Source organism: Ochotona curzoniae, unplaced genomic scaffold, assembly GCF_017591425.1.
Source record: "Ochotona curzoniae isolate NIBS_2020 unplaced genomic scaffold, NIBS_Ocur_1.0 scaffold_3171, whole genome shotgun sequence".
Lineage (NCBI taxonomy): Eukaryota > Metazoa > Chordata > Mammalia > Lagomorpha > Ochotonidae > Ochotona > Ochotona curzoniae.
In genome coordinates this window covers 3,576,065-3,591,744 of record NW_024467104.1, presented here as the reverse complement: position 1 = coordinate 3,591,744, position 15,680 = coordinate 3,576,065, and the positions used below count along the sequence as shown (strand labels likewise).

At 41.7% G+C, this 15,680-nt stretch overlaps 1 protein-coding gene across 1 annotated transcript; it reads left to right on the top strand.

Moving 5' to 3' along the window:
* The first annotated feature begins 1,206 nt into the window (after positions 1-1,206).
* CBLIF (cobalamin binding intrinsic factor) lies at positions 1,207-15,601 on the top strand. The gene is made up of 9 exons (XM_041004213.1): positions 1,207-1,678; positions 2,333-2,509; positions 3,146-3,259; positions 3,677-3,817; positions 4,959-5,140; positions 9,001-9,178; positions 10,716-10,917; positions 13,162-13,280; positions 15,301-15,601. Exons 1-9 carry the CDS (start codon positions 1,600-1,602, stop codon positions 15,360-15,362), a joined length of 1,254 nt encoding a protein of 417 aa, XP_040860147.1. The 5' UTR covers positions 1,207-1,599; the 3' UTR covers positions 15,363-15,601.
* The last annotated feature ends 79 nt before the right edge of the window (positions 15,602-15,680 follow it).

The window sequence follows — 15,680 nt, the reverse complement described above, 5'->3', positions numbered from 1 at the left end:
TTAACTGGCTTACTCCCCAAAATACCACAGCAGTTTCAGGTCTTGATCAGACTGAAACCAGGAGCCAGAAACTTTATCCATGGATGGGAGTAGGGGTCCAAGTACTTGGGCCATTAATATGGAATGCCAACACTGGAAGTAGCAGTTTAATTCACTGTGCCGCAACACTAACCCCAACACCATTATTTTGTTGAGTTCCACTCATTAGAGGTGAGGCTGTTGACTTCACAGGATGTGAATAACTGGATTTGGAACCATTGGACCAGGTTAGAATCTGGCTAGCACACCCCTAAAATGTGCCCTGTGCTCTCACCAAAAGCACCAACTTTTGCCAAGAAAGAAAAAGATGCTTTGTAATCCATGTCTTCTACTTGTCCAGAAACATACTCATTCAAAAAAATATTTACAGCAGTCCTACTATTAGTTCAGTAATGTTGCAACTTGTTGGAGATACAGCAGTGAGCAGCATAGAGCAGCTCTCTCCTTGGAGCCTACATTTCTATGGGGGCAAATGATCACAAACCCGGTGGGACACAGGAGGATGAGCTCTCACAGGTAAGGGAAGGGTGGATGTCAGCGGTGGGCAGGATGCCTTATATCACGAAGAGGCCTCTTTACATTTTAACTTCGGAGCAGTGATACAAAAGGAAGGGAGTGAGGAGCCACCATAAGAATTTATGAAGGAAGAAAGCCCCAGGCAGAAGGGACACAGAATGCAAAGGTGACAGTCGTGTTCAAGGAACACTAAGAGATCCTGTGTGACTTGAGCAAGGTGAGCAAGGAAGATACTGGTTTGGGATGAAGTCAGAAAGAAAACCAGATGCCAAATCTAACAGAATCTTGTAGGGCATGAAAAGGACTTTGACTTTTATTCCAAGATGCTTATCTTTGCAGTATAACTACCTTTCTGGGAAAATGTACTTAATATGAATGTACACCACATTTTCTAATTACTTTGAAAGATAACACTGAGTCTAAAAGCACTGGTTGTTAGAGGCTGTTTTCCCCCCAGATAAGTAAAGAGGAATCAAACAAAACAATTTCTGGGCCATGAAGATCCATTTCATTCCTAAAGTCAAACAACTTCAAAGAATCTAGGCTTCAATCCACGTCCATGTCAGCTCAACTGATCACAGAAAGTCAAACTTCACCTGGCAGATCCCTGCCTGAGAGCTTAGAAGGGCACACAGTGTGAAAAAGGTGCACTGGACCGTGAAATAATTTGATGCCTATGAAGTGGTTGCTAATAAAAGCCCAGGAGATTTTTGTACAATAAGGCCTAGAAGAAGTCTGGTTTATATTTGCACGTTATCCAAACTTCCTGATGGAAACACCCAGGATTTTAGTAAAGGACACATTCTTGTCACAGCCTTTGCCTTCAGTTTTTCATATGACTGTGCTGCCTAAAAGTCACCTTTAGATACATTGGGCTTCTATAGCAAGTAAAGTTAGATAAGCAAGTGTAAATTGGCTATATCAGAGAAGGAGAGGTCAACATAGATAGTTAGTAGTGACTGGGTCACAGCACATATAAGAGAAAGAAGGGAATACTTTGTGAATACTGCTAACTGTGGAAGGGGACGTGACGAAGAGAGTGAGATGGCCTGGTTCTCCTTCTTCCTCCTGAACCTTCTCTGGGCGATGGTTGGCACCAGTTCTCAGTCTGGAAGTTCATGCTGTGAGTATGGCATTCTTTCCTGAGGAATTTAGGGAAGCAGTCAGCCTTGGGGGAGGCAGAGATCTCAGAAACTCAGAGCTCTGCTAATGAGAAAGTAGTTGAAAAAAGCAATCACAGCCAGAAAGCCAATGTGGGTAACTCAGGTGCAGGTGTTTTTCATTTTTCCTAACTTGACAGCGTAAGTTATTTGTGTTGAAATCCATGTATTTTTCTAATTGAGAAGGGCTGAAGTACTAGTGCATGATCAATGATTGATGGTTCAAAGACAATGACAATGTTGACCCAGCACTAGTGGGAAATATTGGTGCTTGCTAAGAACAGGTCATATGCAAAATATTTAGTATTCTTCATGGAACAGTGAGGGAAAAAAATGGTTGCAAAGAATCAATGATTCCTATAAAGTAGTAGAAATCATGTCAAATGTACATAAGCCATATTCCTTGAAGTTACTCCATTAAAAAAAATACTAAAAATATATATGGGTTAATAACTTGTAGGGATTAATTGCCTTCCTGCTCTCAAAAGAAAAATGTTATTTTCTTCATCTCTCTTAGAGAACTTAGAATACCAGTATTGACTTTGCTCCCAAGAGGCATGAAAGACACAGGGATCATATTTTTGAGGGCAAAGAATAAGGGTGTTTTCTCTTCCCAGTGGTTCCCACAGCAGACCAGTCTTTGGTTAATGACATACAAGTGCTCATGGAGGATTCCGTAACTTCACTAGACTTTCCAAACCCCAGCATCCTGATTGCCATGAACCTGGCTGGAGCTTACGACATGGAGGCCCAGAAGCTCCTGACTTACGAGCTCATGGCCAGTAACCCTGCTGGTAAGATCTCCAAACGTGCTCCCAACGTGGTGTCATCTCCGCCCCAGTGCTTGTACCTTAATCCTACAAATACCTCCCCTTCCCTCTAAGATATTGGGAAGGAAGTGGAGATGAAGTCAGAGCATTTGTGAAGGAGGGAGGCAAAGGGGCAAGAGCTGTAGATCAGATGCTAAAAGAGCCAGCTTCCAGGCCAACTCTGCCATTTACTGACTCTGGGACTTTGTGCAAGCACTTGATCCTGCTGAGTCCTATTGTCATAACAATGTCAAAGACAATATTAAAGTCTGATCTGCCTACCTCTCAAGAACTGCCTTGGGGTTTCAGTTTGAAAAAAGGTTTTAAATTGCTTTGTTTCTGTGAACTGTCCCTTGGAAATCCTTGAGGATGCTCTTGTTGTTTCTCTAAGCAGATACCAGGGACTCTTGATGGAGTTATCAAGTCACACAGAGACCAACAGACAAAATATCCTCTCAAGTATATTTTTCCATATTGCTTTCTTTGGAAAGACAATAAAAAACCTATCTTCTTATATTATTAAAAAGTCAGCATGAGCTGGATCCTACCAGGCTGTTGGTAAGCTCTCCTCTAAGAATATCTTTAAGTAACTGTGTTTTTTTTTTTTCCTCTCCTCTGCAGACCTAAACCTGGGACAGCTTGCCCTCACCGTCATGGCCCTCACCTCTTCCTGCCGAGATCCAGGAAATAGAGTATTAATTCTGCAAAGTCAGATGGAGAAGTGGGCACCTTCGAGTGAGACATCATTGGGCGGGAAGGCAGAGGGAAAGCTATGGCCCTTCCTGAGTGTGTGAGAACTGAAGAAGTTGGAGGTGGTGAGAATGGAAAGTTAAGGAAGAGCCTTAGTCCACCCCCACATTCTAATTCTTCTAATAATCCCACAATTCAGAGATTCACTTCCAATGAACCAAGAACCCTCACAACAGGGACAGGTTTATCAGGCTTCCACCTGTCTGAAGAAATCCGCATCCCTTTTATTCTATTCAAATGCCAAATGACATCCCCAGTCGAAAAACCCTGGTAGCAATCCTTTGCCCATTTTGTGTCTTTCTTTGGGGATATGTTTTCTAGCCATTTCTATTTAAAAGGCTTGGCTTTTCATTCTTTACAAGTGAATGTTCATCTAATGCAGATTCTCTGTCCCCTTCTGAGGCTCCAACGCTGAGGCATCAACCTTCTATAGCCCCAGTCTGGCCATCTTGGCCCTGTGTCAGAAGAACTCAGAGGCAACCTTACCACTAGCCGTCCGTTTTGCCAAGACACTGCTGGTGAATTCGTCTCCCTTCAGCGTGGGTGAGTACATCACCGCTGCTGAACGCTGAACTGTGGAACATTAGAGTCACAGTGTACAGAATGGTAGAGTCAGAGAGGGGAGTGCCAGAAGAAAGCTTTCCGCAGGGAAAGAACCAAGGACAATGGAAGTGTCTGTAGATGGGAGAATCTTAACAAACATTTGTTGCACATGTGGATTAAGGTATAATCAAATAAAGGGGGGGGGAAATAAGCCACAGAAACCAAGATAATTCTTCCTATATTCTAATAGGTACAGCAACTCCACTGCCACATAAGTAGAAGTCATTCCTAAATTAAATATTAAGACCTTGCCTCCATCCTACCACATACCCTCTCTCTTATCACTACTGCTATTTCACTCTATGCTTTTCAATGCTGTCATTGATATGTCTAGACATGTCCTTTTCTGTTAAATAGCTAAACCCATGGTTTCCTCATCCAAAGAAAAGCTGGGATCATCTGATTCCTCTGTTCTGAAAACAGATGGTTATTTCCCAGTGGGAGTTTTCTCCTCTACAACACCACGTCTTTCTTTTGGCCACCCTTCTATGTATAATGATCCCTCCCCTACGGAAGCCACTGTCATATTTCATAGTCACTTTCAGCTCTCTGTCGTTCTCTCCATTCCTCATCTGTGCCTTCTTTTGTTCCCATTTGTATCATGCAAACAGGTACACGTCTGCTGTAGTACTCCCCACGTGGGTCAACAACAGACCGATGTCCCTTTTCTTTCTGCAACTTCACACGTTGCTGAGACATTTCTGCCAATTTGTAGAGTTTGGACTTCCTCATCTCTGGGAATCAGCAGCATGATCATCCACAGTGAAGTAGTTTAACTCTCAGAATAGGGACCAAGGAGGCTTCACTGAGATGTCATGCTGGTATACTGAAAGGTAAACACTGGGACAAGACAAGCAGGATCGAACACATAGCTAGTCTACATACATACAAATCATTTACACTATCTGGGTTCAACTCTTTTGCTTGCTACTTATTGTTGTATGGCTGTAGGAACTTGAACATGAAAATAATCACAGATCCTATTGCTCTGTTCCGAGCATGAAATGAAATTATGTAACTGAACTAGCTCCAAAGGCATTTTAATATTGTGGTGATGGTGATCCTGTCCCCTGTGATTCAGACACAGGATCAATGGCGGCCTTGGCTCTGACCTGTATGTACAACAAGATTCCTGTAGGGGCGGATGATGCTTACAGAGTACTGTTTGGTCAGGTGTTAAAGGATATTGTGGAGAACATCAGCATGAGGATCAAAGACAATGGCATCATAGGAGACATCTACAGTACTGGCCTCGCGATGCAGGTAAACACATCCTGGGTGCTCCGGCATTGGACCCACTAAGCTAGGATCGTAGATACAAAGACCAGACTTCCACCAACACCTCTAGGTACATCCTACCAGGGTATCTTGAGGTGCATTTCCTGTTACAACTACACTCTAGTTTCTCCACTGGTACAATGGGGGTTGTTGGTTACTTCTCACCTCATAGGTGAGGTGACATCAAATCTATATGAACTGAGTTACCTTCTTTGAAAAACAAAGTTAATCCAAGAACTTTGTTGGTTCCTTATTGATAATAATCATTTTATAATAGTTATTGACTTTTGAAAGTTTGATGTATAATTAATAAAGGTATTAAAATAAGTCCTCTAAAGATAATAAAATTTGAGTTATCAATCTTCTGAATCAGTTTTTCAGCCCTTTATCTCAAAAAGGCAACTTGGCTTTCAAAATGATTAGCAAAACTAATCTTAATTTGATTCAAATTTTTCTAAAACTCCTAGTAGATGATAGAACTACGTCTGTCTGGTGGCCAAGTCCACACTCAATTTTTGGCTTCTCTTGTGTAAGATGCTTCTTGATGGCTCTAACTCCAACTCCCTCTACTGGCCAAGCTAATTAAGGCAGCATCCCAAGGCAAGTAGAGACACCAGTAATACTGGAGAGATTTAACCAACTAGAGACAGAAATTTAAGAGTCATCTGTGTCCAAATTGCTTCATCCATACTAAAAGTTTGTGCTCCAACATCTTCCAATACTTTAGAAGATTAACAGAAAAACTGCACCAAGAACTCCCGGGCTCAGAAAGTTCAGGAAAAAAAGAATCCGAGATTTATGAAGCCAACATTCAACTTAATATAGCTGTGGACTACCATTAGAATGCAATTATTTTCTGAAACACAGAATATAGATTGTTATTGGAATTTCATACATAAAAACAGTAAGAGAGGCCCAAGAATTATTAGTATTTTATTATTTTTCAAAATCAAATGCATTAGCATATGGTTTCAGCATCTCAAGTATAGAATGATAATAAGGTGCTAAACAACTACAAATTAGTTCATGTTAAGCAGAAAAGAAAAAAGTATGTGTGGAGCAAGCACTTGGTCTTAGTCTCCCATATCTGAGGGTCTAGTGTTCCAGCTCCAGTCAGTGGCCCAGCTTCCTGGGATGCACTCCTGGAACTGGATTAGTTCTCAAACAGTAGGGGTCCTGTCACCATCTAGGAGACCTGGGTTGAGTTCTTGGTCCTTGGCTGTGAACCCTGGCCTTTTTAGGAATCTGGGGAGTGAAGCATCAGATAAGCACAACAGTTTCTGTGTCCATTTCTCCCTCCCTCCCTGTTTCTCCTCTCTGTCTCTCCCTCTCCCTCTCTCTCTCCCTCTCCCTGTCCCTCCCTGTCCCTCCCTCTCCCTCTCTCCCTCTCTCTCCCTCTCTCTCCCTCCCTCTCCCTCTCCCTCCCTCTCTCCCTTTCTCTCTCTCTCCCTCTCTCTCTCTCCCTCTTCCTCTCTCCCTCTCTCCCTCTCCATCCCACTCCCTCCCTCTCCTCTTTCTCTCTCTTCACCTCTCCCTGTCCCTATCCCTCTTTCACATCTGACTCCCACCCAGGTTGAGAAAGTGATTCATTTAAAAAAAAAAAAAAGCTTTGTCAAAGAAAAACAAAGTCTGTAAGGATTTTAAGATGATTTTACATACGGATTGTAAGATGTCATACCATCTTAAAATCTTAAGTGGATTTTAAGTGGCATTTTATGTGTGTACCTCACTTAAAATAACCTTGCTGCAACTTAGTACCAGAGGAGCGTTTTACTTTTGCAAATCTGGCTTGTGAATTCTGTTTGGGATTTTTATCACCTGCTGGGTGTACTCTGATAAGCTGTACTTGGGAAGCCAAGCCTTTCCTATCAAAGGGAGGACCTCATCCAGATCCAGATCCTATAGCCCAGATATCCATAGTTAGATTGCCAGGCAGATTGGAAAAGGGTGTCACCAAGTCTCCAATACTTAACTTTTTCCAATGGAAAATGTCCTTGGCCTATTGAAAAGGCAAGGACTCTGGAGCTGCAACAGCTTGGATTTGAATCTCAGATCTGCCACCATCTCAAACAAATATTGAATTTGCCTAGATTTCATTTCCCCCACAATCACAAGGTTGCAGCTAGGCTAAATGAAATGCACTCTGAAAAAAAAATCACAGCTCCATTTTCAGTGGTGTTTCCTCTCAGCAGGACGGTAGCACTGCTAACCCTCATTGCAGCCGTAGTTCACCCTCTTCCAGGATGTCAGTGCCTTTCCTGTGGTTCGGGAGATCATGTCCTATGCTAACAGCACTCCTAAGGCATTCCCTCCATCACTGAAAACCATCACTCTTTTCATCCGTCAGTATTCTCAGATAGAAACCTACCTGAAAAAACAGATCTGATACACTTCTTACTGTAGAGTTACTAGTGGCTTCTGACAGCTTAATGCATTACTCCTTTTAGAGTGTTAGCACTGGGGATGTTTTATCTCACCAGAACACATCTCACTTACTGACATTTGGGAGGTAAATGTGGCAGTTATCTACCTGATTCCTCCTAAAATCAGAAGGCCACTTAAGAGGACTTTGGCAAGAGCCATAGTGCATAGTTACTAAGTTATCAGGATGGACATACCCGTCCTGACTGTCCAACCCCACATGCTCATTACTGCTTATAACAGGAGAGCCATTGGCTGCCTCCACACCCTCTTCTCCCATTACCTCCCTAAGGGTCAAGTGCATCGATCATCAGCACTCCCAACTGCAGAACACATTCTGGTTGCCATCGCTACAAATCTAAAATAAAGCGGATGACAAGGATAGCTTCTCATAGCACATTACAAAATGCTTTTGCATTTTAGTCCACTGGAACCTTAAATGACCCTCACTCCAGAGATAAATTGGAAATAATTTCTGCTTTAGTCGTGAAATAAAAAACCCAGCAAAATTAAGTGAATTCCTAGTTTTATTAATCTTTATTTTGCAAATACTAGAAACGCACATCATGTTTGCTAAGAATAAAATGGAGCTTTATTATTTCACATATACTTGGAAATCCAGGACTGGATGAAGGAATTTGAGGAATAGCTGCAAACAAGGTTCATCTTTCTCATTCCTGGGTTCCCGCCTTCTCTCCTGCTGTATGGCTCTTCCAAGTGTTTGAGGACCATGGGCATGGTTCATAGCAGTTCAATGTTTACTTCAGTAGGCACAGCTGAATAACCCAGAAGGAAAAAGAAACTGTCCCTCATGCTACCTGTGCGGCAGAGGAAGACTGATTAGCGCATGTATCCACCAATCATCTCCAAGGGGGTGGGGCACGGTAATTAGCCCATCTCAGACCATGAGCTCGCCCCTGTGGCCAGGGCTTGGGCCTCTGACTGATAATCCTAAAATGATCAGAAATATTGGAAGTGTGGGAAAGATCCACCAAAGGATATGCAAGCCACAGTGCAAAATTAAGCAGGGCTATGGCATTTATGTTGCCAGGCATGGCTAGAAAGAATCTCCATCTGGAACTTTTACATATTAATCCATTGGAGCTCTTTTCTAGCTTTTACCATCATCTGGTTCCAAGAACTGTTCATAAATATGAGACTGAATAGTGTTCCCTAAATCCTGTTAATAGGGTTCCCAAGTCTGATTATTGCACAAATACTCATTCTGTGACTACCATGTGACATACATCGTGCTAATTGGTAGGGACATCATGACAAAAGTAGTTCTAAACCTTGTGTAGCTTTGGTTTTTTTATTTAGGTAATCACAAAGATGAGTGATCTATTCTATCCCTTACAGAAACGACTCCTGTTATACCTAATTCCTCTTTATCTCCCCATCCCCACCCCACATCCCTAACCCAGGCTCTTTCTGTAACACCTGTGCAACCCAACAAGGAGTGGAACTGCGAGAAGACTATGGACACGATACTTAACGATATTAAGCAAGGGAAATTCTACAACCCTATGTCCATTGCACAGATCCTCCCTACTCTGAGAGGCAAGACATACCTAGACGTGCCCCTTGTGACTTGTAACCCTGGTAAGAACTCTTCTAACATAATTTTTAATTCTTATGTGATATGCAGCAACTAATACCAGGAATAATATGTCTGTTAGTATCCTGTTGATAAAGTCACATCTGATTTCCAGTTCCTAAGAGTGTGTGCTGGAGCACAGTCATACATCTTCTATCCAGAGTTCAGGTCCATTTGGTTTCATTCAGGAAGAATTCACTGAGCACCTACATGTACAAAGCATTTTGCAGGAGGGGAAAGATCGTAATCCCAGCAAACAGTTTCATTGATTCATTTGAAAATTCACCACCAAGCATTTTTATCCTGTCATGTATGTAGATAAAGAACTGCAATATTGGGAATTATACAGTACGTATCAAAAAGAAATAGAATCCACATACAATGCAATGACAAATTCTTGATTTCCTCTGGAACACTGAGGGGAGCAGAAGAAAGCTTGATGTTAACAGCATCCTGAAGAAATGGGGTAAAACCTGCAAAACCACCTTTTAATTTGAAAGATCTTTATCCAATTACAAGTAAATTTAATGCAGATATTTCAAATCCAAACATTTCAGAACTGTGGATTTAGAGACTAAAAGTCTTCATAGAAATGTATCACCCCAGAATTAACCTGTTTCATATGTATACTTCCAGTTCTTTCTAATCAAATGCTAATATAATGCATTGTATGTTCTTCTTTTTTTAGTTTTTTTATTTTTATTTTTGATCATGTTTACATAGTTGATCAGGGAGGGAAGGATCCAGGATTAGGGGAAAGTGGGTAAGACCACTGTTTCCGAATTTTCTTGTTCTTCCTGTGTCTGGGGGAAGAGGGAAATATAAGGGGAGAAGCCATACCCAGCCTCTCAACTGCCACAGTACTCAGGGATGGGGAAAAGCCACCCAGTGTCCTCCCAGGGTACCCTATGTGGAGCATGTTCTGAGGGTTCTGCTTAAATGGTCTTGACGGTTATGAAATGCTGTTGATCATACCAATCCAAGGATGAGGAAATCTTTCCAAGGTTCATGGGCTGACATAGTCCACCTTGGTGTCTCCATTTGCCTAGATATTTTCTGCCAACACTTGGTTGAGCTAGTTGATCAATTCTTTCTGCCCTTCTTCCTCTGGTATGATACCAGATGTCCTTTGCAGGAGCCAGTGGGCTGCCATATCCTCCACGTGCATCTGGGCATGCTGTCCACAGCTCCATGTTTTTCATTGAGGAGCTGTAGTTCTGACACAGTGTTGCATGTATTTTTTAAGACAACAGGAGTCCCCATGTCTTTACAGAGACCAAAGTCAAGCAAACAGATCCCATACCAAACACTATTACATTCATCTGATTCCTAAGACAAATGCGCCCCAGAGGATTTTCTAAGTTTTACACACTGGCCATGGAGTCCTTGTCAGTATTCTACACAATTTATCCAAGTCCTTTGTTGAATTGTGTGAAAAGTACTCCTTTTATTGAAATATCTTCTTGAATAACTTGTCCGTGGCAAAGATTTTAACACAAACCCCATCATCTTTAATAAATTTGGCTTCATTGCTCTTCACAGGAGCTGACGTACAACCAACCCTACCCAGCCAACCAAGCACGCCTTCGACCTCACCAACCAACATCACTGTCATCTACACCATAAACAACCAGCTGAGGGGTGTGGAGCTGCTCTTCAACATAACTATTGATGTCAGTGTGAAAAATGGATCTGTGCTGCTCGTGGTTCTAGAAGAAGCACAGCGCAAAAATCCCGTGTTCAAGTGAGTGTTTCAAGTGGCATTCACCACTCTCCCCAGGAATAACCCAAATTCTGATAGTGTCTCTCTCTCTTTCTGTCTTTCTCTCTCTTTCTCTCTCTCTCTTTCTCTCTCTCCCCTCCTCCCTTATCTTTCTCTCTCCTTTTTAGTTCATTATTTTATTACTCTTTCCTTCTGACAATTTCTGGATTTTTAAATCTAATGCTTCCATGAGGAGTTTGCAATTTAGCAATTAAGTTGTGACCTCATGAAAAGTTAAGTCAATGTATCATGGAAACTTAAAAACAGAATGCAGACGAGAGAGAACCCACTGTGGGTTAGAATACACAAAGAAGGCTCTGTGGGTTTGTAGCAAATAGGACTAATAATTTGTACTAATGAAAACATGAGAAAGGAAGGATTCTTCTAGAGAGAAACATGGCTAGAACAAAATGTCTGTGATAGGAATAAGCAAAGAACTGGGGGGGTGGGGGCGGGGCTGAGTCAGCCAGCTTGGCTATAGGGGAGAACAAGATCTGAACTGAGTTATGTCTTAACTGATAGGATGAGCGATATCGTAAATAGCCTTAAATGCAAGGTTAAGGAGGATAGCCTTCATATTTTAAAGAAGCATCATACAACTTTAAGTGAGAAAAACTCATGTTGTAAATGACCCATGGATTACAAGAGTAGGAGACAAGGTGGAAAATGGGGGCATGACCGTAAGAACGAAGCAAGATTTCATTCATCAAACCTAAAGGAACTCACCCAGGCAAGACTCTCCAGGGCTCTGTCACTGATGAAACGTAGAGGTCAAAAGAAGCTTCAAAATGATTGACCTAAGTGTCAAGAAAGAAAAATGTCTCTCAGAAAGACACTTGATTTTTCAGACTTGCTTGATTGTGGGTGTTCAAAGTAGAGATCTGAAAGCGTTTTAGATACAGAGGAAGTCCTGGGAAAAGAAGCCAGGACAGGAAGAAAATGTTGGACGATCATTCGATAAAGGTAATGACTGGGTGTGAGTAGGTGGCAGGTATGTGTACCCAACAAACCCTAAGACAGAACTACTTAATCCCCTTTGACAGTAACAAGCACACCTCAAGAGGCTCATGGGAAATGGAACTGAGAGATCAGTTATTTTAGAGCAAAAAAAAAATTTTTTCTCTTGATATGGATGCAGACAAGGAGTCTTCAAATTGTGAGGAGTGTGGACAAAAACCAAGGAATCCACAACTGAGTGAAACTACACCGGGGTCTAGTGACAGGGCTGTCTGCAGCCCACTGCACAATTCTCCAACTTCACTCACTTCTGTAGGATAAAAGGATAAAAGTCACACAGGGAATTTTAACTTACAAATCCCCTGAACACACTTTCCTTCATTGAGCTTAGCTCTAAGCTTACCTGATCTTTCTTTTTCTAAGTATAATGAACCAACATAGTAGTAGTTTTGAGGGGAAATCATAAGGAAGAAACGAAATATTACATCCATACAAAAAAAAGTAGCTACTGTTCATCTTTCGTGTTTCTGTGGATGTTTCCTCTGCGTATTTTACAAAATAGCCTGATCCATCATCTACATGGGACAGACATTTCATGTAAAATTGTATCCTGTATTTTAACTTAACATTTTTACTTAATTATTTTCCCATGTTACTAAAACTTACGGAAAAATATCATTACATTTTCAAACATTCACTGGTAGGTGCTCATTCCATCATTCATTGATTCATTTACCTATTTATATTTTTTAAGATTATTTTTCTTGAAAGGCAGAGTTACAGAGCTAAGGAAAGACACAGAAAAAGATCCTCCATGTCTGGTTCACTCTCCAGATTTCAACAAAGGCCAGAGCTGAGCCAATCTGAAGCTGGGAGCCAGGAGCTTCTGCTGGCATCTGACATGGGTGCAAGGGCCCAAGACCTGGAGCCACCCTCTGATTCTTTCCCAGTCAATAAGCAGGGAGCTCAATTGGAAGTGGAACAGCCGAGACACAAACTCGTGCCCACATGGGATGCTGATGCCATAGGTAGAGGCTTAACTTGCAATGCCACAGCACTGGTTCTGGGTCATTTGCATTTAATTTTTTTAACACCCATTCAGTTTTTTTTTTCATTCCAAGTGAAATAATTTCATGTTAACATTTGCATTTTCTCTTTTGAATGTGATTTTAGCTGGTCTTCATGCATTTAGGATTGTCTTTGTACCTTCTTATCTTCCTATGGCCTGATCTCCAATGAGGTGTTATCATCTGGTTTGTTTTTTCTTAGATTTCAAACCACAATGACATCTTGGGGCCCCATGGTCTCTTCCATCAACAATATTGCAGAAAATACCAATCACAAGACTTATTGGGAGTTCTTTAGTGGCAATACACCTTTGAATGAAGGTGAGCAAAGAAAAGAAATGGGGACATGGGAACTTCATCAATCATTTTAAGGCTACATTCCTTAATCATTTTATTTAAGGTGTTTTTTTTTTCATTTAATCAGCAAAGTGTGAGACCGTAAGTGTATATACAATGATTCTATAGTTACACATCTATAAATGTTCTTTTTGTATGTATAAATACATTCCAGAAGGAGGTGATAGACAGTCCTACACTTATTACTGCCTTTTAGTAAAAGACTTTTATTTAGATATTTAGTTTTTAACGGTCAATATGGTTTGTAGATGCAATTGTAAGAACATAACGATATTCCCTTCCTCCCTCACTTCAGCCTTCTCTCCCCTGCTCTCTCCCAGCTTCCTCTCCACCTTCTACTCTCCTTCCTTCTTTACTTCTGTGTTTAGGTTTTTGAGATAACATGTTTTAATTTACAAGACAGTGAAAAGGCATCATGAGCAACTGTCTTCTTAGAATAAAAGTAAGTCTTTGAGACATTACCCATACTTCCACAAGGCATGCCTCCAGCATGTGAGTCAGCTGTGGACCTCAAGGTTCCTGACTCTAGGATGAGTGTGCTGCATTCCAAATGCATTTTTTGTGCTTTTTCGGTCATAGACTTTTTTTTTCTATCTCCCAACAAAGGAAGGTCTGTGCATGCATGTTTCTGTATAGACATCCTCCTAGCTCAGGTGATTTTACTTGTCTTCAAAGCCAAAGTAAAGAGGCTTCATTCCCCAACGTTATAACGGCAGTGATGCTTTCCTTAGTGTCTACCCACGTGATGGTCTAACAAACTCTGGCTGACAAACTCAGAATGTAGGGCGTGCAGCAAAGCCAAGAGTAAAAGCTGGAATCACATAGCCTTGATTAGAGGTCCCTTCTCTTATGTGCATGGCTTTGCTAAGCAAGTAACAGAGTCATAGTTTCGGCACCAATGAAGTGGTAGCAGCAATAATCGCTTCTCGGGTTATCATGAGATTACAAATAATGCTTATCATCGTTGTTATTAATTCTTCTTCCACCTGGGAAATTCCCCCTGAGAACTAAATCAAGCCTGTTCGCATGCCTGCTAGTTACCAGGCCATTCCAAGAGAAACAGTATAAAAAAAGGAAGCCTCTGAGACCCAAAGAGATTTGAGCCTGGAATTGTCATTCTTTCAGTCACCTGGACCGCTGAAACTTGACAAGTATTATCATCATCTAGCTATTATCCTGTCCCAAAAGATAAGTATTGTCAGCCCATTACTCTTCCTTACTTCATACAAAACTGTCAAAAATGAATATGAGAGACAAATGAGCTTGAGGTTCTCCTTTGAATATTATTTTTTTAAGATTTATCTTATTTATTTGAAAGCCAGGGTGACAGAGAGGGACACACACACAGACACATCTTCTACCTGCTAATTCACTACCCAAAAGGCTTAAACTATCAGGCCTGGGCCAGGCTGACCCCAGAAGAAAGCAACTCCATTTGGAATGCCCATGTGGGAGACCTGGAAGAAACTCCTGGCTCCTGGCTTTGGCCTAGTCCAGTTCTAGCCATTGTGGCCATTTGGGGAGTAAAACAGCAAGCGGAATCTCTCTCTCTTTCTCCCTCTCCCTCCCTCTCTTTCTCCTATTCTGTGTGAGTGTGTATTCCTGTCCTTTAAAAAAAGAGAAGAAGAAAAAGAAGGAAGGGAAGGAGGAAGGGAGGGAGGGAGGGAGCGAAGGAGGAAGGAAGGAAGGAAGGAAGGAAGGAAGGAAGGAAGGAAGGAAGGAAGGAAGGAAGGAAGGAAGGAAAGAAGGAGGGAAGGAAGGGAGGGAGAGAGGAAAAGTTATTAACGTGGTGCTCTGCAAAATGGCAAGTTGGAGACTGGAATCATGAACTCCATCAATCCCACTCCCAAGTTTCTCCATGCTAATCAGGCTGTCCAGTTCTCTCCATCATGATTTTATCTCAGGCTAATGGGTTGATCCTTTGGGACACTAAGAGTCATTCCTGCATCCTGGTGACCTCTTGCTAAACTCTGCTTCTTTCCAGGGGTTGCTTACTATGTACCCTTCAACAACGAGCACATCACTGCCAACTTCACACAGTACTAGGCAGGAGGCAGACTAGACTGAGCCCGTCCAAAGCTGGGTGCAATCGTTCTTACTTCGTTTCAAATTGAACGTCCAATGTGGCACTGTCACACACTCTTTGAAAGCACCAATTGAAATTGAATGTCTGTGATGCTACCATGTTCCTGATAAAAACAGAAAAACACACTGTAAAAAAAAAAAATGCTTCAGTTTCCCAGAGTCTCAAAATCTGTGTCCTATGGAAATAAAATGTTCAGCTTCTCAACACAAAACTGTCCTTCATTACTTAAACCTGGAAGGAGAGATAAGGAGAGAACCTAGGTGGTACATCAGTATTGA

Bases quoted from the DNA above. Each gene is read 5' to 3' on its own strand.
- CBLIF (XM_041004213.1), top strand. From the start codon at position 1,600: ATGGCCTGGTTCTCCTTCTTCCTCCTGAACCTTCTCTGGGCGATGGTT. The intron at 2,510-3,145 runs GTAAGATCTCCA...TCTCCTCTGCAG, and splicing joins CATGGCCAGTAACCCTGCTG to ACCTAAACCTGGGACAGCTT. The intron at 10,918-13,161 runs GTGAGTGTTTCA...GTTTTTTCTTAG, and splicing joins CGCAAAAATCCCGTGTTCAA to ATTTCAAACCACAATGACAT.